The 24,769-nt window shown below is 35.2% G+C and overlaps 1 protein-coding gene across 20 annotated transcripts; it reads left to right on the plus strand.

Annotated features, from left to right (window-relative positions):
* Positions 1–929: 929 nt before the first annotated feature.
* On the plus strand, positions 930–24,349 carry LOC126976683 (cytoplasmic dynein 1 intermediate chain). Of its 20 annotated transcripts, none has more exons than XM_050825168.1 (17): positions 930–948; positions 1,593–1,724; positions 3,720–3,910; positions 5,289–5,416; positions 8,465–8,527; positions 10,042–10,062; positions 10,848–10,895; positions 15,411–15,581; positions 16,626–16,782; positions 17,010–17,264; positions 17,517–17,634; positions 17,709–17,940; positions 18,011–18,171; positions 18,648–18,788; positions 20,725–20,850; positions 21,674–21,822; positions 22,964–24,349. In XM_050825168.1, the coding sequence occupies exons 2-17, from the start codon at positions 1,602–1,604 to the stop codon at positions 22,965–22,967; spliced, it is 2,088 nt and encodes a 695-aa protein (XP_050681125.1). In that variant the 5' UTR covers positions 930–948; positions 1,593–1,601; the 3' UTR covers positions 22,968–24,349. The 20 variants fall into 20 exon arrangements, with proteins under 20 accessions (XP_050681125.1, XP_050681120.1, XP_050681123.1 ...); XM_050825163.1 differs by having other exon boundaries at positions 931–1,023; XM_050825166.1 differs by lacking the exon at positions 930–948 and adding an exon at positions 987–1,008.
* Positions 24,350–24,769: the final 420 nt, after the last annotated feature.

Consider the following 24,769-nt stretch of genomic DNA (forward strand, 5'->3'; position numbering starts at 1 on the left):
CTACCAAATCCATTAAGGTTAAAAGTTCAGTTGCCATTATATTAAAAAAAGAGATTGAAAGAGTGCTATGACCTCAATTTTAACATAGTTTTAACATGGATTCCAGGTCATTCAGGCATTTTTGGTATTGAAAATGCGAATACAAGCATTCGCATTTTCGCGAGATCAGCTACTCAAACAGGTTCCTCACAATTATCTGAAATTTTCTCTCATTACACCATTCTGAAACCTAAGATGCACGAGAGTTGGTCCAGCTCATGGCAAGTTTCCAAAAATAATTCTAAAAGCAAATTTTATGGAGAACTCCAACCTGAAATTCCTCGAAAACCTTAGTTTTCCAATTTCTAAAATTCCCATTAAAACAGTGATACCAACTATTTGTCTTTAACATTTTGACCGTGCTTGTACTCCAGTTTTTCTAGCAAAACTAAGAATCAGAGACAATTCCCTTTGTAAATGTGGCCTAGATGAGGGAAATTTGGATCATATTCAATTGCCCTTTAATGCAACCTTCTTTATACAATATTCATTGACGTTCTATACATAATATTATACCTCCTGAAGTTCCCCATCCAACTTTCTTTAGATATCTCCTTTCCCCTAATTTTCACTCCTTTTCTAATTATTTGGTGTAAATATATTTAAAATAATAAGATTAAGTTGTTAATATCACTAAGTGTATTTACTAATTTAAGTAATAATATTTTCCTATGTCCTTTAGAGTCTAACAACATGTATATTTGTTTCAGATATGAAATAGGAAAGTAAAACTTCTTTCAACATTTAGCACCGATCAATACCATTAAAGTATTTTGGTTGGAGCTGATAGTGTCACTGCCAATGCTCTAAATAAAAAAAAGTCTGCATGCCATGCCAACTGAACAGATTTGACATTAAGCTTCAAAAGCCTTCAAGTTTCAAGAATTAGATCATCACTGTCATGACGACGTAGGTATAGATAATCGATATTCTTTTGAGAACTGGAATTTTTCATTTTAATATATTATGGTAACAGTATTAAATGTTAGTAAAAATATTTATCTGTTTGTTTTTCTGTGAAAGTTAAATAAAAATTATAAGAATAAGTACCTACTTGATTGTATTTGAGTGTTGTGAAGTGTATTCTACGGATAGCGATTTTCATTTACATATTTATATCATTTGACGTGCCAAGTTACGAACTTTAGTAGATATTGATTCACAATAATTCTGTTTATTGAACTAAGTTCAGAAGAAGAATGATATAGTTTCTTGTACGATATATCGGGCAAGAGGTACGAAAATATGTGTACCCTATTTTATGACACAGTATAACTAAGATTTGGTAACCGGTCTTAAATCAATAAGTTAACTGAGACATTGTCCCGCAAAACCGCGCCGATTATACGAATTTTTAAATGCTACGAATATAAAGTATTTGAATTAAATAAATTGTGTGTGATATTTGCATCATAAAGAAAGGTAACACTAAAACATAAAACTTTCAATAGAAATATACTATAGTGTCTTAATAAAATCTATGTCAATCACTCTAATTTATTGTAATGCTTGCTTGCTATATTATTACGATTAATTTAATAGTATTCTTTTAGTAAATCATTATGTCCAGTATGTCTGACCGTAAGGCGGAGCTAGAGAGAAAGAAGGCAAAGCTGCAAGCTCTCCGTGAAGAAAAAGACCGTCGCCGTAGGGAAAAGGAACAAAAAGATGCTGAAGAGGCAACTGTGAGTTATTGAATTTGATAATACAACTCTTTATTTCCAAATTTGATGCCAGTCAGTAAAATTTTCCCTTTTTTTTCACATGCATCGTTAGATAAGGACCCAGCCAGAGAGTAATGTTAACACCCCAATTGTATAATTTTAACATGTGCTTCCATTTTGTGTGCCTTTGGAAAAGCTTCCTCTAACACTTCTATTGTGCTTTACTCAACTCTAGCAACTATGACCTCCAAGTTAAGTGGATATAGTCTGCATATTGTTGTATTTGGATGTGGATATGAAGCACTCTACTCCTGTCTCTTGGGTACCATCAGTTAACTATTTGTGTATACAGTATGTCTTAATGTAAAACAAAAAATATAAAATATTCATGATTTGATTTGATGTTATATGACAATAGCTCATATTTTTCTCTAAATTAATTATTTTAATCCTTTGTTTAATTACCTAGTCTCCATTACACCTCACAGATGTTGCATAAATTTCTCTGTGTGTTAGGTTAGCAACCAAGTTTCTCATCCATATGAGTTGCTGTTAAAATTCTTGATCTCGATAATCCCGTTAATATGTCTGTTCTTCCATTATTTCCTTCAATAACAATCATGGTAAACATGTTGACACATATATTCAAAATAAGTAGTTCCCATTTAATTCAATTAAATTTAATTACTCTGTACTTTGCCTGCCCGGCGGGCCAGAAGAATAGAGAAGTCCCAGGCCCATGGGTGTTGTAAGAGGTGACTAAGGGCTTTTTAGAAGTGAGAGAGTCACGCTGCCATCTTATGACGTCAGCACAATCGGGCCAGACTTGTCCGGGTGAATTACCACACTCGCACAGAATACCGGCTTGGAGTAGCAGCCTAGTGCTGCTATGTTTTGCATAGGTTAGTGTCGAAGACCGGAGGCCATTCCCCCTCTCCACTTGCATATGACAGCGGATCTTAAAAAGATTTTACCCCAGGAGTGTACCGGCTCTACCAGAGTCCGAGAAACCCTCTCCGAGCACTCGCTCGGGCTGCCCGTCGTTTTCTGGGGAGGGCACAGAACCGCGCATTTCCGGAGACAAACAAGGTAGTAACACCACAGCAACAAACAAGGTAGTAACACCACAGCACCCCTTATGTAGTAATTGGGGAATGTCAACTTTATTATTAAGGAGTTTATAAAGATATGTTATGTCAAAAATATCCCTACAATTATCTTAAAAGCATTATATTGTTGCACTTATAGGATTCTAAGTAAATCTTATGGTAGTGAGTGCTAATTTTGAACCATCCTATTGATGAAAGAATGATGGGTAGTCAAAGTGCCAGTGGAAGCTCATATCAAACATAATTTGTGCTCAGAACATGGTTGCTGATAGTCTTTTTTAAGATGGATATTTTGTATTTCAAGCAGATTGTCGCGTTGGGCTAGAATTTTGGACTGTTACTGTTATACGTGCTACATACTCGCTATATCTATATTTTATTCAGGTTTGTATGTCGCGTTGGGCTAGAATTTTGGACTGTTACTGTTATACATGCTACATACTCGCTATATCTATATTTTATTCAGGTTTGTAGTACTAGTTAAATATAAATGCTACCTTACATATTATAATAGGTATACAAATAAAAACTAACATAGTTTTAAATAAAAAAAATACTGACAGGGCCTCATTCCTTTTTTGCCATAAACGATGGCTTACAGACAGATGTGTCTAAGGAAAATACTAAGTCCGAGCCAATAAATGGCGCTAAACTTTATAACGACAACTATGACAAATACTATCTTGACTCATTTTAACCACAGTCCCCTGAAAATGTGATCTGGAAAGGTCTCGTAATGTCGGGTTAACTTAAATTATAACGCAAAATCTACTGTAAAAACATACGAGTAGTTACAATTACACGCGTTTTAATCCTTTAAAAAGTGTTTTATTTAAATGTTTACTTGCGTTATTCAAAGAAATTTATAATATTTTTTCTATTAAAAAGTGTGATTACTTCATTACAGCAACGTGCATCTACAGCTCCAGGCCATGATGTTCGTAAGGAATTGGATGAGATTCTGTCGTCACTTGGTGTGGCCCCGGTGAAGGATGTGCTCTCCTCGCTATCTTCCATGACCTCCCTAACCCCACCACAGACTGCTTCCCCGGATGCCAGCCTGCCCCACACAGACAAATCAAGTCTACCACCACATGGGTAATTATATCACACCTCTCTTGTATCATTTAATGCTTTTCTTTTTTTAACTGAGAAAGTAGTATATAATAAAACCTCTTTTTCTACTATTTGTTTGTTGTATACTGGCTGAATTTGATAACATTAAAAATGTTAAAGGTTACATTTAAAAAACAAAAAACAACTTGGAAAAGTGTTACTTCCAGCTATTTTTTACGTTTCGTTACAGACTGTCAGTCTCCTGTATTGTATATTGTGATCTTTGATCCCCTAAGCACCTAAGGATCATAATAATTATTGAGAAAATGTCACTATTTCAATGAAAGTCTAGCCATAATTTGGGCTAAAATGCTACACCACTAGTGAAGCAAAGTGACTATTTCAGAATCTATTTAAAACTTCTCGTAGAAATTCGTCTTTTTTTGCTTGGACAACAATCTCAAATTGACAACTTCGATCCACGATTCGGGCGCTCTTTCCGAGCGGAGCATCGAATTGCGATTGACATTGGTTGAGTCTGTTGCCTCTTCTCTCATCACGCATCCCACTTCTATGGCGTTAGGGCGCGTTTATATGAATCTCTCTCCTGCCTCGCTACGCCCATGTCCAAGGGGCTATTATACTTATAAAACCCGCAACGTAGAATTTGAGCCAAGCTTGGATAGTTCGTGCCTTGTTGCCAGGTGTAGATTTTTACTGGAAATTTCAGGGTATATTTTTAAATACCGAATAGCTAAGAGGTTTCAGTTTTTAAGGCAGTCTTCTTATAAGCTTTTGTCCTTTATAAGTCTAAACAATGACTGACGCAGGTAGAACGTGGTCACGTTGTACTTTACCGAGCACTTGTGAAGCTTATTTTGAGCTATGAGCTCACAGTTTGCTTGTTTTTCATTTGTGAAAACTTTTCATATCGGGACAGCAAATATTTTGATCGAGCCACTGGTTTCTTTAACTGTAGGGATTGATTTAGGTCATGTCTTGCATATCGACCATAAGCACCAAGTTTCAGGTCTTCTTTTTGTTACGTGAAAGAGTCCTATCGAGAACATTCTTTTTTTCTCGCGATAAATTTCGCAATTTGTTACCTTTTGGAGTTTCGGCGAGTTTGAGTTGGCGTTTATGCAGCGTCAACGGGCTTTTTAGTTCTAACTGCAAGCGTTAAGTTGTTATTGTTAATAAGAGCAAACGTTCTTGAATACGCTCTGAAGTCTTATACTATTTAAGTTCGAGTTTGGTGAGCCTAAAGCAAATATGACGCATAAGATACTATATAAATTAGGTAATTTAACTGTGAAAGCGTAAAAGATTGTTTATAATTTTCTAATTTGTATTACCAATTGAAATACTTTAATTACAAACAATAAGTTTTCATAACTTAATTAACCATTCTCCCTTCTAGGGCTGCAAAAAAACCTAATGTACTGCAAGTTGTGTCGGTACAATCAACAGACATTCCACCAAAAGAAAATGTGACCTACACGAAGCAGACACAGACCACCACATCCAGTGTCGGGGAGCTGCGAGATGGTACGTTGTTGTATTTATAATAAAAATTAAAAAAAAAAAGAATCAATACTAAAGTCATTTATTAACCCTATTGTTACTGTATTTACTTCCGATGCTTCTTGAATTCAGTTTGTAAGTCTTATAGAAGAAGTATTTTTTTGAATTTGGTGTGGAATATATCATGAAACATTCATAAATAATATTTTCCCTAAAAATAGCTTACCTGTTAAAGTATATGCATGCCTTAAGTGCGAAGCGCGTAGGTGTGTTCTACTAGGGCCTAATAATCAAAATATCAACGTTTTGTCGCATAGAATCGTATTTAACAATTATGTTATCAATGATATAAAAGTGATAGATTATTTGGCATTGATGAATAAAATATACTGATTTCTTTGGATTAGTTTTAATCGAGATGCACATGAAAGAGTCTTATTAGTTATTACATAAGAACAACAATAATTTTATCGTAGCAGCGACCACAGAGAAAACAAGATGGCTGGCACGCAGAGTATAGACAAGTACAATATGTCAACCAGAGTCATAAGTGTTGCTAGACTTATTTTCTAACAAATGTTTACAAACTTAACAAAAAGCACATCGTCAGCTAGATAAATGATTGTTGAACTTTTGACTTATTTAAACAAATTTAAATAATTAATTGCTATTTTTACATAAAAAAAAATGGTTTTAGTGGCTTGTGGATGTATAGTCCGAATGGCAGGGTAAACACAATAACTTCTAAAAATATTATATTTTTAACTCGATCTGTTTTTTAATCTATTCATTAATTATTTGGGAAGCCATGGAATGTAAATTACACTATAATTCGGTTTTGTTTAGCTATAATTTATTTCTTTTTGGCAGGGACGTGGCGAAATTTTAGGTCTTTGAGCAGCCATGTTGTTTTAATTTTAAATAGAGCTTAAAGAAAGCTGAAGAAGCTGACACTATACAACATTATTATATTTATGACAATTAACTTCAAAATTTATTGACGTCAAGAAAATTTGAAGTAAAGTAATTAGGTTATTATATGAAGGAAAACTTGTCTGTATTAAAATTACTTTAAAAAAATACGTATAATATGAGCGCTTAAGGCATGCACATTTTAATTTAGCAAACATTAGTATGTGAAGGAATATAACAAAAACTTTGGGACTTTCTTGTACTTAACTTATTTACATTTATTTTACAAAAGGTTTTCAATCTTAGTGGTTTTATTTGATATTTGTGATAAAACTCTGTTCACACTGTCAATGGTTCTTTGTGTCAATAGGGTGTGTCGTAGTGGGCACACCCACTATACATTAATCAATCAAATTGAATGTTGTGTTGAAGCAGTGGTAGCTATGTGTCTAGTGTAGATATCAAGTATCTGATTGGTTTGTCAATGTATAAAAATATTTTAATTTTGAAGGTGTTGACAAATTTTCAAACTATATGAGAATGGAAATATTATAGTGACTAAACAGTTGTATTTTTTACGAAATATAGTTTTTTTTTTTTGAAAATTTGTCTTTGCTGTGATATTCTGATTAACTGTGATGTCTGGGTGATGGATGGTGATGATTTCATTTGCAATGTTTGTTCACTAACATGATGGTGTTATTCGGTGTTCGATTCAATATAATATACATACATGCATGGACTGTTTTGTAATAATATGTATTCACTGTAAAGATTGTCATAGCAAGTTAATAATGAAAATATTACCTTAAATATTATTTAACAAACCTTCACACACACATCTTATTATAATACACATTTTGTGTTAAGCTAGTATATAATAGTAAATTATTCTTGCTGTCACATAATATAAACAGTCAGGTAATATAAATAATACAGAAAGTATTTCCCTATAGTGCGTTAACATTATAACGATGTTACATACTATACTATATAACACGATCCTTCTATATAACGCGGAAATATCCCACATACATATATCTGTGCTGTGATATTTTTTAATTTGTACAGTTCATAATTAGCTTCGCGTGCCTTAGCACGTGTGTCGATTATTTTATTAAATTTTATTAATTTTTATTAATAAATAACCTTTATAAAATTGCAAACAATTGGAAATACTTGTTGCGAATTGTGATTAATTTTTGTTATTACGAATTACGAGGTCGTAAAAACGCGTTAAAGGGCAATACCACTCTACCGCGTCATAGTGTCATTTACCTGTATTATGTTCTTTAACCCACATCTTATTTTCTCTATATAAAGAAAAAAAATATAGATATACATATATCACTATTGATAAATTAGTATATAGATCCACATTAAATTAGTGCATGTAGATTGTAGTAGGAAGGTAGCTATATATCGTCTTGACCAACAGTTGACACTAAGAAACACCGAGTAACATAATAACCTTTATTTGTTAAAACATAGAGTATAGATTTAACAGCATTTGCAAATGAGACATAAGTGAATAACAAATGATATTGTACTTATAATTATATACAAACAGTATTTACTTTTTACATTGACGACCGTACAAGAGTTAATACTTAATAAAAATATTCTAATCTGTGTACGAAATACAATTTATAGATCTGTCAGAATTTATCAAAACCAAGCGTTTGGTCTCTACAGAGCCACAAAAGAACATGCTGGCAGACTGACAGAACAGAATAATTAACATTTTTTTATAAAATCTGATAAATTATTCATTTATTCGTTTAGGTCAAAAGTTATACTTGTGAATGCCATGCAAACTTATTAAGTTCCTATACTTCGCGCGTTCGGGTAAAGCCAAGATGACTTATGTGTTTCCCTATCAATTATTTTATTACTTGAATAGATGATATAGTTACTGCTTATAATATTCGTCATAATATAGACTATATCTACATGCTTAGATTTAACTACTACCATTGAACTATGATAGTTAATAAAATTGCTTACGACGAATACATTTCCTATAGTCACTTTCCATCAAATGTCCTTGTCCTTCGGCGACAAACACTAGAGAATCTATAATAAGCTTTCAATAAAAGTAAATACTGTTTGAGTGTGTGTCGCAATGTCTGTGTTTGTGCTGACTGCTGACAAATTAAGGCTGCTCTTCCAATTCATCACCGCTTGCAGGATACATGGACGACTGGTGGCGGACACGGAAAGGTAATCCCTTTTAAAACAACTAATATCACCCGAGCATCGCTAACGGCATATTGCTGTGGTCAAGCCACAAAGATGGAAACGTCTTATTGATCTAATTAAATTATAAAAATGCCCAGAAAATAGGGCATGGTAAAGGTTTTAGAAAGGGCTAATAAATGGGCCGAAAGCACGTTCTTATTCCATATAAGGATATTTTTATTCGTCTATTTTGCTTCGTCACCATTTCTAATGACACCTTTGCTGTTTTTGTTTTGAACAAATATGGGATAGATGTTTCAATGCAAAAGGGTTCATTCAAATATTGCTTTAAATCTAAAACTGTGCTCGGCCCCAAAGGACCAAACAAATGTGACCTCTTGTGACGCAGTTAGTCAAAAGTCGACCAATCATATTACGGCATTAGTCAAAAGTCAACCAATCATATTAAGTCATATCTTGTCAGCCATGATGGATAGTTATTTGAAATTCAAGACAACTACTTTGATGCAGCATTATGACGTTATCGATTTGCCATTCAATTAATCACATAAGTATTTAATTATCAGAGGATAATGTAACGCGTTATTTAATTATTAATAATTAATATTTTTGTAGTACTCTGACAATTATTTACTTGTTCAGGACAAAGCATGTTTCAGTTTTGGTTTTTAATTTAATACGAGATTGGGACAAACAATTGAATCAAAATAATTTATAGAAAATCAATAGTATAACCGCAGTGTTTCATTTTGGGTTCTTTTTGCGTTTCACTTAGACACACCCTTACTAAAGATGATCTTAAATTGTTAGTAAATGCTAAAAGATTGCGAAGGATATTGCATTACCTACCAAGACATTGCTTTTGTGAGATAGCCTTACATTATACTTTATCTGAATACAAAGGTACGAAATAAGGAGGTATTTACGAATTATAGCTAAAATATTTTAATTTTAGGCGTGTCTTTGTGAAATGTAAAATGTGTCGTTAGTTGTATCTATTTGTCTCTATAAAAGTAGGGTGTCTAGACACTCATATTTTTAAAACAACCTGTAAAATAATGTGGACATACAAATTACGTCTCAGAAGTATATTGACATTGTTACTCAATTCACGATATGCATGTTTTAAATTTGAAAAATAATTTGATCACGATGCATGTTGATGTGACACAGGTATTGTTTGATACAAGCTATAAAAAAAGGGTATCGTGAATGAAAAGTTAAGATCCACTTAGAAAAATCTCTGCCGTAGAATCCGAACTTCAAATCTGCCTATTATGTATTGGCAGTTTTGAAGTAAAAGTTTCCTGCTGGGTTTTAACAGTAAGAATAGGTTAACCTGATCTACCAAATGCCCTGAGAGCTTTAAATTACATAGCTTATCTAACACTGGAAATTCAATGGAATGTTTACCTGTCAGGCTTAAACATCTCCATTGTATTTCAGTGTAGTTGATGTATAGAATCTGTACCTAGTTAGGACCTCTATTTTACCAAGTGTAATTTAATTGCCAAACTTGTTTTTCTTCCATATAGCTCACGCAACTGATTACTACGGTAAGTCATTATTCCTCTCGAGTGCATCAGAACTAACTCTTTCTACTTTGATATCTCGGTGAATAACATTGGTGTCGGTTGTACTACTCCTTACTGTATAGTTCCTAGCCACGCTTCTAGTATATACTAACATATCAGCCAGATTACTCGACTGGGCAGTCGAGAAATTTGGTTAGACAAGGTGTAAAATTAACTGATTCGTTGCGAGTTACAAATGTGGCCTTCCAGAGTTCTCCACGTGGTGTAAACCACCAGTGGCCGCATCAGCACACCAGTATATGTGTATTATGGTGGTGGTATGGGGTACGCCATATCATCTCACTCACACTTCCGTCTCAAACTAACAATACATTGCACAGGTTTTAACGCATTCCGACCCATTTTATTTAACTTGAGGACTGGTTGTTGTTTTTTGTTAATCTTTTTGGCCTTCTCCACTGTCACTACTCTAAAGAAATCGGAAAAGAATCTAATCAGTTTGATCTTTATGGTAATATTCAATCTACAAAATTTCTAACTTCCTTTCAAGTATAAACGATACCAATGATGAGAATATTTCGCGGCTCGTTATTTCACGAATGGTCAAAAAGATTCACCTCTTTGTTATTGTTAAATTTCAAAATACCCACAAATATGCCGATCGGTTCAGTCAGTCTTGTAGTTGTATCAAAATGGTGTCTCATAGGCCACGCTGTAAAATAAAGCTCATGTGTGTATTTTAATGTTTTATTTTTAATAATGGTCGATAAATACTGACATATTTTGTTTTTACCTCCCTTTTCAAGACGAGTACAATCTAAACCCGGTATTAGAGTGGGAGGACGAGTTCACAGGTAGGTTTCAATTCCGAACCATAGAGCTGAGCTAACCTCGCCCTACGTAGAGCCTGTGCCACTCTTATCTAGCATGCCATTACCACGAAACAGATTAAATGAGTTAGAACGGCAATTCATCGCAATCTTTTAAAGAGACTCATAACCATATATTATGAAATAATTTGAGATATTAATGCGATGTTATGGCTGATTTACGATTCGATTTATATATTCGCTTAGAAAAAAAAATTAGCAATTACTTTCCATTAGTAAATCTAAATTGTGTTAAAATGTATAGGCAAAAAATGCCCCGTATGCCGTTCCAACTTTGCTAACTGTTCGTTACTTAACTTCTTCATATATGTAACGCTGTTTATTTGTAGTTGCTAACACGACAATTTCGAGTTATTTGTGAATATATAAAGGCTTTCAATCTTCAGTTATCGTTGAAATAGTCTCTCGTGTCAAAATTCTTGATAGTGGGGGATTTTAAATCTGCAGTTTCACTTTATGAACAAATGATGCGTTATATGACACTAATGTAGGTACCTACTTCACAAATAGTAAACTGAAAAAATAACCATAATTAAGTTCCATGGATTTTCGTCATTTTCATTAATATGTAATATTAAGAGAAAATATTAGCTGCACTGATTCAAACAAAAGGTTCTACTTTTTTATGTTTTAAACCGTAGATCGATTATTTTTTTCAATATAATCGTTATCTGTATCGCTATCTTTTGCTATTTTTTGTTATTGCTAGATTACTTCAAACAGTGCTAAGCCTTGTATTCAAATCCGATAACAATGAGCGCAAAAATACCTCTTGAAACATAAAATCCCAGGCAATGTATCGTTGGTTTAGTCATTTGCACGAATAATCAAATTAGTGCTACCATTATGTGAGCAGTATCGTATAAAATATTATTAGTAAAGATTAAAACTATGCTTACATAAATAATCATTGGAATTAGTGATAGAAAATACGAGAGTAGTCTATTATAACTGGCATGGTACACTTTTTACATACGTTCCTCTTTATGTATACAATGAAGGAACAAATCAAAGTGGCTTATCTAAAAAAAATGTAGCGGTGAGAAATTTGATATCTTGGTCATCATAGTTTTGAATGGGTAAATTCTAGAAAATATATGCATCTGAGAAAACCTATATATATTCACATTTGGTATTGAGCCTATTATAATATTTATTAAATATCATAACATTTCACTCGGCGTTTTTATTTACACGCATGTGACAGAAATATTTGGCATGCTTAATATGCATGATACTGAGTCATTGTTCCATCTGAGTAACGTTTTTTTAATTGTTAATGTTTTATCTCTCTTGTGGAGAGCTCGGGAAGATTTTTTGCATTCAATTATTTCTTGCTTTCTGTCACGAAATGCTTTTTACATTCTGTGTTTTATTTCATGATTCATTTATGTGATTTTTTGCAATAATCGCTATAAGTAAAATATTAGCCAGACTTTTCAGTTATTTTATAGCTTTACTGGAATGTTAATGGTTTCATTTTGATCCTCACACTCTAAGAATACGGACCCAACTGCTGACGTTGGTCGCGCGTAGCTAAAAGAATGAAAACATGTGCACGCGTACAATCTAGCGCTGATGAATTGCTACGAGCGTACAGCTACGTCGCACTGACGAGAATCTTCGGTCTGGCGTACGTCGGTCCGCTGACGCGCTATGGCGATAAATAAGTGCGTTTAATGCGACACTGACCGAGCAACCTTCTTTTATTCCGTAATTATTTTCGTAAGTAGTACGCACATATTAAAGAGGTTACAAATGGATTCATTTTTCTTCGCAATAATTGTACACGTCCAATCAAATTTGCTGACAGCTGAGCACTAAACACACTATGATCAGCGCGTATGGTTTCGCGCTACGCTTGACCGACGTCAGCGCTGACCGTTGGTCGAGCACATACTCCAGCCTTACTGTCATTCCTACTTGTTTTTACAGTAATAGTAAATAGATATTCGAAATCATTTACAATCGTTTGTAATGTAGCCAAGAATGAGTCGATTTCAAGTCGAGTTATACATTCTAAATTGTCTCAGTATTGCCATAACTAAAAAACCGATATATTATGTTTATTTGTCGGTGTATTTTGTACGTTGTGAAATATTGTACCCTCACACTTAAGAATAAATAGTGAAATATTATGCAATGTCAACAGTTATATTATTGTATAGAAATGTAACTCAGAGAACAACTGATACTTAAATAAGAGTGTACCTAAATTAAGTACTTAAGTAAAATTGTGTATTCCTGCGAGATGTGCGGGGTTACCTTTTTACGATATATCTTAAACTCGTTTCCTTGATTTCAATTATAAATCAATTGCGGTACCTAATTATTCGTTTCAAACATCAAACCATCTGGCTAATATTTTACGTACATTTCTAAGTCTTCTCTTATTATTTTTTTTACAAATTTTTGATTGATCTAGATTTGAGTTAACTCTTTAATTTCTAACCTATAATTGGTCTCAACGAATCATAAGAATTGTACACGTGGCGCTGCTATTAATAATTGTTTCAATTTTGTTTCTAAATTTTTCTTCTAAAGTGGGAGGCTAATTTGCACCATAGCGGCGCCCTTTTCAGCCGAGAAGCAGTAATGTGCAAGCATTCGTTTTTCGGTTTCAAAGAAGCCGTAGCTAGTGAAATTACTTGGCTAATAATTAATCTTAATATCTTCTGACGAGCGCATTTGCGATGCTGCTCAGAAGTTTTGAGGTCAACCAAGAATTTTGAGTGCCTTGCTTCTAATGGGCAGCCTATAGCTTATTTTTATTTTTTATTTTATTTCTTCGGGACAACAAACAGTTCACACGATACATTTTACAATTTCAAATTAAAGTAGCTTAGGTACCATTTTGTGAACGACTTTATCGCCTCGTCACTTTTTCTCATAATATATAAATTTAATGACGCCGAAACAAATTAGTTCTACAGGCCACTTGTACAAATCTTTGGTAAGTCGAAACCCTTCCATCACGCCAGTAGTTATAGTTACAAACTATGCTCTTACATACGCCTTCAACACCATAATTCATGTTAGGCTATGTTTTGTGAAGTTTTTATGAACACTTTTTTGATCATTATTATGATTTGAATCATCATTTATAGTGTTTTAGTTATGAGCGGCATTGTTAACGCTTGGATCTTGAACACGTCTACCCACGGTCGAAGCTCATGTATCTGGGTGATTTTTTATGGGATAAGATTAATTTTTATTTGAAAAGCTGACTTTGTTATGTCCGTAATCGTGTCTGTAATCTATATTAACCTTTTTTTTTTAATTTTCAATATTCGAATAAGAATTCCGTTCATAGTTAAAAGCTTTTTTATTTGCTGTAGATATCTACTTATTTGAATTAAACGAAATCCATATTTTTTTTAATTTAAAATGAACTAAACTTCATGAATCATAGGTACACTTCGGACTTACTTAAATTGCCGTTGGGTGTAAAAAATGAAGCAACTGGAAAAGGGGATGGTTTTTGTTCACTATTAAATTTTGTTTCTGGGACCCAGTCGGTTGGTGACCCTGGATGTTGGCTAAGTTATTGCTACAATTTCACATGTTTTAGTCCAGCCTGCCGTAAAACTATATATCTGATCAATGCATTAATTGTTATATGTTATGATGATTACAAATTCGGTTATTGAAATCTCAGTTCTGGAATGGCTCTGGTCATGTGGGTTAAGCCTCGTATAAGTATTTAACGGTCATGTTGGGGATGTTTCTAAAGAAAAGGAATGACCGAGCCGATTGCCTCGCTCTGATATAAATAAAAATACCAATGTGAAGAGAACTTGTAAGCAAAGAGCTAATGGGAGGAAAAATGTCAGCAACCAGTCGATCCAATGTGACGATTGATTACATGATCTACTTTGAAGCCTAAGTCATACTTATATCGCCACGCTGTATATTGTTTAGTATATAATGCATAACGTACAAATTGTTTCCTTTCGCCGTCGATCTCTCAATGCTTTTAAAGTTATTGAACGTGACTGACAAAACTTATGGCATATATTCGAACCATCTAGATTCAAACTCGAAGGACTCTATTGTTCAAATAGGGCAAAAATTATTGAAAGTCAGAATTTACTATCCATTCGAAAAGAGAAGTATCACTTCATCCCATTTTACTGGTTACTTTATAAAGCGAGACTTTCCCAATACAAGTGTGATAAGACAACTTACTGGGAAGCCTCGTCCACTAAATTGTATATGCAATCTTTGAAATAAATAAAATAAATTTGTTTAATTTCATTTTATCCTATACGATTTAGAGGCTATATTTCTGGTTTCGGACGCAGTCAAATTTATATTTTTGATCAGATATAATGCTATTATACCCAACGCCAGACTGGATGTGATTTTATGTGATTCTCGTCACCAATCATAAATGATCACACAACGGCAAAGTAAGTCGGGGGTATCACGCATGTGTCACTGGCCGGCGCACAAGGGCCATTCTTATTCACCGTCCAGTGCTTACATTCGACGGGGATGGCGCGCGGCAAGGTGACGACGAAGACGCTGCGTTCCACGGCAAACTTCCGCCGGGAATCCTGCCGCACGGCCTGCCCACGGTCAAGGAGGTGCAGCCAGCCGTTACTGCTGTCCCACAGGAGAAGAAGGAGGAGGAGAAAGAGAAAAAGAGTAAGTTTACCAATTATGAATTGACAAGATATTTTTCTCTGCGTGTATTTCATTAATGAAGTTCCTGCTTATTCAGATAGACCATCGCTGATTTATCAACAAGAGTCCTGGACATTACTCGGCTCGGCTTTCTTGCGGAGAATTCGGAATATTGAGTCAAGTTATGGCCTCTATTTGGCTGGGCCAGCGGCTCAGTGATCGAAGCCGTGATTGTATGTCGTCCACAATCTCTCCCACTACACCCAGTTTCTCCAGATTATCTGGTTATATCCGAGCAATGTGACCAAAGTAGCTTGTGACTAGTTGGTAGGAGATGGTAAATAGTGTACATTTTACCCGTGAATAGGGTCAACAAGCATTTTAATCGAGCCACCCTCTTAAACTGTAGGGACTGATTTAAGACATGTCCTTTAAATCTTCGTGACGATACGCGATAGAGTCCTAGCGTAAATCTTCATTTACCGCGATAAAATTATTTGTTTTCTTATAAGTTTCGATGAATTCTGGCTTTAACAGCATTGACAGGCTCTTTAGGTCTAACAGCACGCGTCCATATCTTTTTTGATCTTTGACAGACGATGTGTCTGTATGTCTATCGATGGTACGATATACGAACATATGACTGATAGCTAACTTTTGAAATATCAGAAGAATGACTGACGACTTTATATCCACTTTGTGCAAGACAATCTCTGTAATACTGTTTTCTTTAACACCCAATATTTAACCTCGAGAAAATGTCTAAATAGTAAAAGTATATAGCTGAAGGTAACTTCAGACATAAACACAACAATATTTATATGGAACTTCTACCTATATCTTTTATTAGTCCATAATATGGTATATGACGTCCTGGTACCTAAAGTATACACCGAATGGAGTAGTTGGTATAGATATTCACGGTATATTATTTAACGCAACTCGACGTTGTGCATCTATTAAAAGTGGCGGGATGGGTGGCTGATCTAGACACCAAAGACCTCTGTAAAGAAAAGATCCTGCATGAACGGAGTCTTATGTAAGCAATATCTATGTAATGTATAGTTCGCGAGCTCAGCAACGATGAGAAGCAGACGATTATGCTGTCCGCCGAGTTCCAGAAGTTCATCAGCCGAGCGGGGCGCGTCATCGAGCGCGCGCTGGCAGAGTCCGTTGACATCTACACGGACTACACCGGCGGTGGTGACAGCGAGAGTGCTCAGTGAGTGTTTCTTCAACATAAAGAAGTCTAGTCTTTACCTTGTGTACAGTGACCTAGTCCGCGCTTACTAAATATCGCTGTACCCCCGTCTAATTGCATTCTAGATCTGTGTAACGATTATATCTTGATTAATTTGTATTATACTACATGGGTTTAAAAATACCTTTGGCGTTTTACCATTGATAGTAATATCAGTCGTAACTAAATTTGATACTTGTCGCCACCAGAGACGACAAGTCGGACGCTCGCCTGTCACTGGTCCGAACGTTCTACGACGAACGCTGGTCGCGCGGTCGCTGCGTCACGTGCTTGGACTGGTCGCCGCTTCACCCCGAGCTGCTGCTGGCGGCCTACCACAACAGCGATGACGCGCCGCACGAACCAGACGGGGTCTGTCTGGTGTGGAACACCAAGTTCAAGAAGACCACGCCGGAGGACATCTTCCACTGTCAGTCTCCGGTGATGAGCGCCACATTCGCCAGGTTAAAAAAACAGTTGATAATCCAATATTTAAACGCCCACAGCAAAAGTGGTTTTGTTCAATACAATATTTATTATTCCAGCCCTACTGGACCGCTCCCATTATTAATTTATTTGTTATCCTGGGAATTACTTTTAAATGCTGCTAATTTAATTCTTAGTGTCTAAGAAAAGAACACTCCTAATTTCATAAATGATGTACATGATAAACCTAATGTTTTTCTTTATTAATTTATGTTAAATGTTATCTTCAGATTCCATCAAAACCTGATTCTGGGCGGAACATACTCTGGTCAGATAGTCCTGTGGGACAATCGTGTACAGAAGCGTACGCCCATTCAACGTTCTCCTCTCTCATCCCTGGCGCACACTGTGAGTTTGAAAAAATTGGCGTATTAGATTTTTGGTCTCTTCAATGGTCCACTGAAAAAAATATTAAATTACAGCACCCGGTGTACTGCCTGTCAGTCGTCGGAAGTCAAAACGCGCATAACCTGATCTCCGTGTCGACGGACGGGCGCATGTGCTCGTGGTCGCTGGACATGCTCTCCCAGCCACAGGAAACCCTCGAGCTACAGCACCGGCAGAGCAAGGCGGTCGCGGTAACCTGCCTAGACTTCCCGCATGCCGACGTCAACAACTTCGTCCTAGGCGCCGAGGACGGCAACGTGTACACAGGCGAGTATTGCTGCAGCTCGCTGACCCTGTCTTCGGAATGTGCACAACGTTCATGTCTGTATTGGTGCAGGGTGTCGTCACGGACAGCGCGCGGGCGTGGCCGAGTGCGTGGAGGCTCACGCCGGGCCCGTGACTTCAGTGTCGTGCCACGCTGCGGCCGGCACAATCGACATGTCCCACCTCTACCTTACGTCCTCTGTCGACTGGAGCGTCAAGCTGTGGAGCCTCAAGGTACTGCTAACATCAACACTACATATATACATCGGACAGAAAGCAATCACGTTCGCACATTTCGCGATCAATACAACAGATTGTATTATGGTAGTTTTTGACTTTCAATAAGTGATATCATATCCTCTTTTGAATTAAAATATTTGAATATGTTACATATATTACCTGATTGCTTCGGTTAATAACGGGCTTTTCGTAACTGCGTGCATGTTCTACGTATAATGTAAAAGCGGCACATGAAGGCGTGGCCGTATATTGTCTGGTAGGTTCCTTATTAATAATTAATATTCATTTAATTAATTATTATCGTTTCGAAACAAGTTCATTACTTATTCGGAAATAATACGTATTTCATATTTTGCTATTCAATTGACGATTTTTTCCAGTGGCAGAAGATAAAACTACTGATAAAATAAAAACATTTAATAGAATTTAATACTTTTGCCTAAATGGCTAAACATGTAGTTCTTGAACAGGAAAACAAGCCGCTGTACTCTTTCGAAGACAGCAGCGACTATGTGTCAGACGCGCGCTGGTCTCCCGTGCATCCCGCGCTGTTCGCGACCGTGGACGCGGGTGGCAAGTTGGTGCTGTGGAACCTGAACCGGGACACCGAGGTATGATCCATGTCCGGCTCGAAGGACCAATTTTATCTGAATGTACTACTATTATTTTCTTGCTCGTTGGTCGATCGATATTTATTCCTTACTTGTGTAGCAATGTTATTTCAAGTATTACTAGGAAAATTTGCTGCTTACAATCGATCGAAATACTAAGTGTGGGACGAGATTATGATGATCTTAAAAACAACTTACGAACAACATTATATAATTATGTTTTATTTTTAGGATTGTCCTTAATTTTTGTTCCAAATGTATAGATGTCCATTTCATGCCAAGTTCCTTTTCTATTGTAAAATAAAATATATGCATACGATTTAAATAAACATCAAATAGTTTTTCAATAAACAAGCCGTAAGGCCGTAAGAGTTTATTGAAAAACATGGATATAAATATGGATATTTGTAAAAATAAACTTGGTATAAAGTTATAACTGATGATAAACAAAGAAAATGCAAAATGTTTACAATATCGTTGACAACACTGTTGTCAATACAATGATAATTCTGAAGTTTTCCGAATGACAAGCTGCCTTGCAAATAAACGCGGGAAACGTTATACGTCCGAACAAACCAGGAGGTCTACTCGCAAAATCGACAACGATACATTCGGAACAATACGATACTACTCCGAATATATCGCAACTACCCTACTCTAACAAATGTTCGAATTCCTTATCGTTTATCGTTACCATAGACGAATATTTTGATTTTTTTTACGATGTTAGTGTGAATGAAATATGTTCAAACCTAAACATTATCTGTGCTACGTCGCTGTTAAGTGTCAAAAGTCAAAACATAGCTTAGGCGCTAAGGACCATGCCAGACTCTGCACCAAAAAATTGGGATCATTAGCACATAAAGTTAATGTTAAAAAAATATGTAATGTATATAATATGACCATTTAAAATTGAATAAATAATACAAAACTCGCGGATAATAAAATGTAAAAAAAAGTAACTCGACCTTTCTCGTCGACTTCCTATTTCTCAGGCGGCCATTTGCATTATTTCTACGCATAAACGATCAACAAAATAACTTAAATGACTAAGTAGTAAAAAAATCCTGTTGAATAGTAAATTACATATAATTATTTCAATAATATTTATTAAGTATGTATATTGAATGGCAAATATATCTATACATCTTGAAAAGATATTAGCATCGACAGCCTAGAAGGTGTCGTTGAGATTATCGTAAAAGTGACGTTTGATTATTTGTGAAATTCGAATATTCGTCTCTGACATTTTCAACTAAGAGTAGGGTTAGGACCGATGATATCGAAAAATGTTTCGTTTGTTCAATCATCGTTTCGACATTGAATACGATGTAACTAAGAATAGGATTCGACACGACTAATGCCACGATTTATCGAATATCGATTTTAGGAGTAGGCCCCCAGTCGTGATCAATATGTCTATTTGTAAACATTTTACATATTCTTGGTTTATGCTTAGTTATAACTTTATGCCAATTTTATTTGTAAGGCCGTTATTATTTATTATCCCTTGTTATTAGTAATTTTCATTAATGGGTTACATGTCCGGTTTTGTTTTAAATTAGTTACAATTTTATTTTATATTTGTTTTTCATGATGTGGTTTAGAGGAACTTATTTTCCTTTGACTTTCATAGACGTCTGCAGAACACGTGAAAGAAATTCTGGGAGATAAAATAGTTGAAAAGCAACACTATTGGTCAGAGCTACTTTGACGTAAAGAATTACTACAAATGTTTCTACCAATACTCTCCATATTTTTTGTTTGTTATTATGAATTATGATGTACACAGCGCACCAAAACGGCAGATTTCTATTTTTTTTTAAACACAGAGTTGTTTGTGGAAACTATCTGATAAAATAAGCAAAATTTAAATTCCTTATGTAATTTATTATTTCTCAGTAATCACGTATTGAGCATGTGTTGTCGTGTGCAGGTGCCGATAGCTTCGATCTCGTCGGAGGAAGGCGCCGCGTTCAATCGCGTGTCGTGGTCGGCAGGAGGCTCCCTCGTGGCCGCCGGGGACGACGCCGGCAAGATATCTCTGTACGAGCTGGCCGAGGTGGGTTACAGAACCAGCTCATGACCTACCTGGGTGTAGCGATGTGGAAAAATGTTATATTACTGTCACCGTGACTGTCGTTCTAGTTGCATAAAATCACCTTGACAGTCACTTCGATTCCAATGTGTTCATAGTTCCATAGAGTTCCTTTAATAACCGTGATACGCAGTAACTATAAAATAACAAATGAACCTTAAGTGATCACCGCCATCCATATTCATTTGCAACACCATAGGAGTTACAGGAGCGTTGGCGGCCTTTTAGTAAGCTATAGGCGCTTCTTATTATTGTTACGATCTAACATAACGATATGTCATTAAATGACCTGTACGCTACAGGCTCAATTTAACACTGGCACATGACACGTACGTAACGTTGGCAATGACTTCCAGAATGCTGTGATTTTGTTTCTGTGGGATAGATCACTGTGACAGTCCAGAACGGCAATCACTGTGATTTTTTCTCCGTGACATTATTTATCACTCACCTCTACCTGGATGTTAACTTATACCTATTGCCCAAAAAAAAAAAAAAATTAAAGAAATGAATATTATGACTGTTCATTGTCAGTACATTTATGAAAATTTAATATACGTTCACAGAAATCGTCATCTTTTTGCTCTTAATGGTGATTGTCATTATTATAACACTAGAAATAAGGTATTGTTTGTAACTAATTCTAGTAGGCTTCATAAGATACATAATAGCTTTAAGGGAAAATGTATACATTTTAAAATAAAGTCCCAGCCGGTGTTCAGGCATTATCTATAAAATAACAGGCAATTGGTTATTTACACTTTAACTCGTATTAAATGTGTTACAGCAAGTGTACCAGCCGCGCCATGATGAGTGGACAAAACTGGTGTATACCCTGCAGGACTTGAGGAACAACCAGACGGACGAACAAGCCGAGCGGCTCAGTGTCACCAGCGGCCCGCCCAGCCTATCCTCGCTCTCCGGCAATCCGCTCAGGTGACTATGGAAGAACTGACAGCTGGCTGGTCACTGAGATCCATTGCCGCCTTACGATTGCTGAAAGGCCTAAAACTATGAGCGGCACCACAATTGTGCTTATCACCCTTTGACATAAGTTCAATTCAATTCAATTTTTGTGATATGGCGTGTGGCTGCACCAGTCGGGCGCAAATTATTTCGCCAATATCGAGTGGAATTGAAGAGACACGTTATGGAAATTTTGTACGAATTTAATTTGGATAATTTATAAGTGGCAGGTTTTTTTGAGTATAGTGTTATTTTATATGGTTAGTTTCTAGCCTGGAACAAAACAATATTATACAAAATACACTCTACATTACATATTTACAGCTTAATATTATTATATTTGACATATTTACATAAAAAATTACAATAAGGACTAAACACAGACGTTAACAAACATTCAATGTTTACTGGACGGGGAAATTTCGGTGGAAGAGCGTCATAAAGGGGATGAAGAAGTTTAGGACAGGATAATACTATATGAGATACAGTACCGTCGTCCAAGCCACATTCACACAAGGAGTGATCTCTAACTCTGATCTTGTGCAGGTGGACAGGTGTGCTGGAATGACCAAGACATAGGCGACATATTGTGGAGGTAACCCATCTGTCTGCATATCTGTGGGAAAAAAACCATGGACGCCTTGGTATATCTAGTTGGACTGAGGCATAGAATTTACCTTTAATCAATTTTGATTCATTCCAGTATGTATTCCAGGACTTGTCGAGATAAGTTTTAGAAAGTGCACTCAGATCTTGGGAACTATTTTTGTTGTCAAGTCTGAATAGCTGAGTATTAGAGTCAAATTGCAAGTTCTCAATACATGTCATGGGTCAATACATCCCTGCATCTGATGGAAACACTGAGAAAAGAACTTAGCCCACTCCTTATGGGTCTCTTCGACAGCCTTCCATACATAAAAACATTTCCCTTGAATATTTGGGAATAAATAAATATTGCAAGGTGCGATTTCGGCGCTTTCCGGTGCTTAACCTAAAAATTTTATGCACCTGTGATTAGCTACGAAGTTATTTAAATTTATTACAACGCTGCTTATTAATGTGAAGAAGGTTAGTATTTTGACTTATTTTTATTGAAAATAAATGTTCACAGATAACTAGGAATGCATTGGGACATTCGCTGCGGTTGGAAATTATGAGCTGGTTGACAACATGAAGGACTGATTCTATTGAATGGATATTGAGCTGACATCAAGCTATTATTTTAAGCTCTCGCAGTCTTAGTATTTTTACTGATTTGGTGCGAATATTTTAAGTTTCTTATTCGTTTATTATTTAGTTAAATTATAATAATAAGTTGAGATGCATAAATAAAGTGGATTTGATAAAACTGCAGTAATTTATATATATGTCCATGACATATGCTCAGAAATTACCTCAACACAGAATGTTAGAGAAAATAATATTTTAAAATTAGGTTGGTTTTTTTTTTACATTATTAGCTCCTACTTGTATTGTCATGGATACCATAAAGCAGCAAAAATCTGCATTTAGTGTGACAATATTGTGTAGCCTATATTATGTTGTACTGACCTCTTAATATTCATGCAAAATTTGTATTAAATCTATTCAGTAGTTATTGCGTTTTGCCAGGAGATACAGATGAAATCGATAAAGTACTTTTTGGCTTCGGTATTGTTTGTAGATGATACAGCAAATATTGTTTAAAAATATTCAATGTACAGATGTTATTTTGTTACGATTTTAATTTGTATAATTTGGTGATGTCATGGTAAGATAGATATATAGGGAGAATACTTGTATCAAAAAAATTTATACTTTAAGATGTAACTGCAAAATTGTTTATTCTCTTATTATCAAATGTAATGTAAGAAGTTCCAAAAATCTCTGGTTATATGCCTGTACTTTACTCTTTGTTTCCAGTTTATTAGTGGTAGCTCAAGTATTAATGTTAGAGTAACACTTTGCATTTACTAATAATATGAGATATGATAATACTTAAATATGTCTAATATAATGGCCATAACATATGCTGTTATTTTTATTACTCCCAAATTTAGAGATGGGATTTGGAGCTAGTTTATAGTCTCCATATTATATGTAAGGAGATTCCAAAAACTAGATATCCATCTGTTTAGAAGTTATATACCATCAGTATATTATGCCAAGGTACCACTAAAACTTGTTTGCAGCAATTAATTTAAGGGCAGCAGTAAAGGTGCTATTCTATATATTTCAAGAAAGTTGTATCACAAATCAAGGTTGTTGATTATTACAAAATAGATCTTGAAACAGTTTTGTTATTGTTAAAAAAAATCTCACATTTAGGCATTACAGACATAACATTGAAATACATTGGCAATATTTGTAAATGCATACTTAGCAGTTTTAATTCTGTGTATTTATTGATTAGTATTATGTATATTTATTAATGAAAAAGACAAAATAAAATTTTAAAACTATGTAACAGTACTTATCAATGCTTGTAACTATATAATATAAACTGCTTACAATATAATATAGTATTATTTATTTACCTTACCAACTGATAGTACTGAATGAATGATAGTACTGAATACAGAAGGGAATCTAGGTCACATGAGTGAGTACTCATGTGACCTAGATTCCCTTCTTATTATTACTAGATCCCCTACAATATACAGTAAAACCCACTTTAGATTTCACAGGGACCCAATCAACAATATGTCTTAGGCAAGAAAGCATATAATGCAGGACAGGGAAATAAAATGTACTACATAATATTATGTTCTAATATCATATATTAAGTAGGTATTCAATTATACATTTACAAATTAAAATAAGGGTTCCACATTGTCATTGTCCAGGAAAACCCTTTTTCTACTGTTGATGGCATATTAGGTGTACTAAACAGGATGACAAATCATATTAAATGTTAAGAAATGTATGAAAGCATTAA

Source organism: Leptidea sinapis, chromosome 42 (assembly GCF_905404315.1).
Source record: "Leptidea sinapis chromosome 42, ilLepSina1.1, whole genome shotgun sequence".
Lineage (NCBI taxonomy): Eukaryota > Metazoa > Arthropoda > Insecta > Lepidoptera > Pieridae > Leptidea > Leptidea sinapis.

Coding starts and splice junctions, on each gene's coding strand:
- LOC126976683 (XM_050825168.1), top strand. CDS start 1,602: ATGTCCAGTATGTCTGACCGTAAGGCGGAGCTAGAGAGAAAGAAGGCA. Junction 10,896..15,410: donor GTGGGAGGACGAGTTCACAG/GTAGGTTTCAAT, acceptor TTCACCGTCCAG/TGCTTACATTCGACGGGGAT. Junction 17,635..17,708: donor TCTCATCCCTGGCGCACACT/GTGAGTTTGAAA, acceptor ATTAAATTACAG/CACCCGGTGTACTGCCTGTC.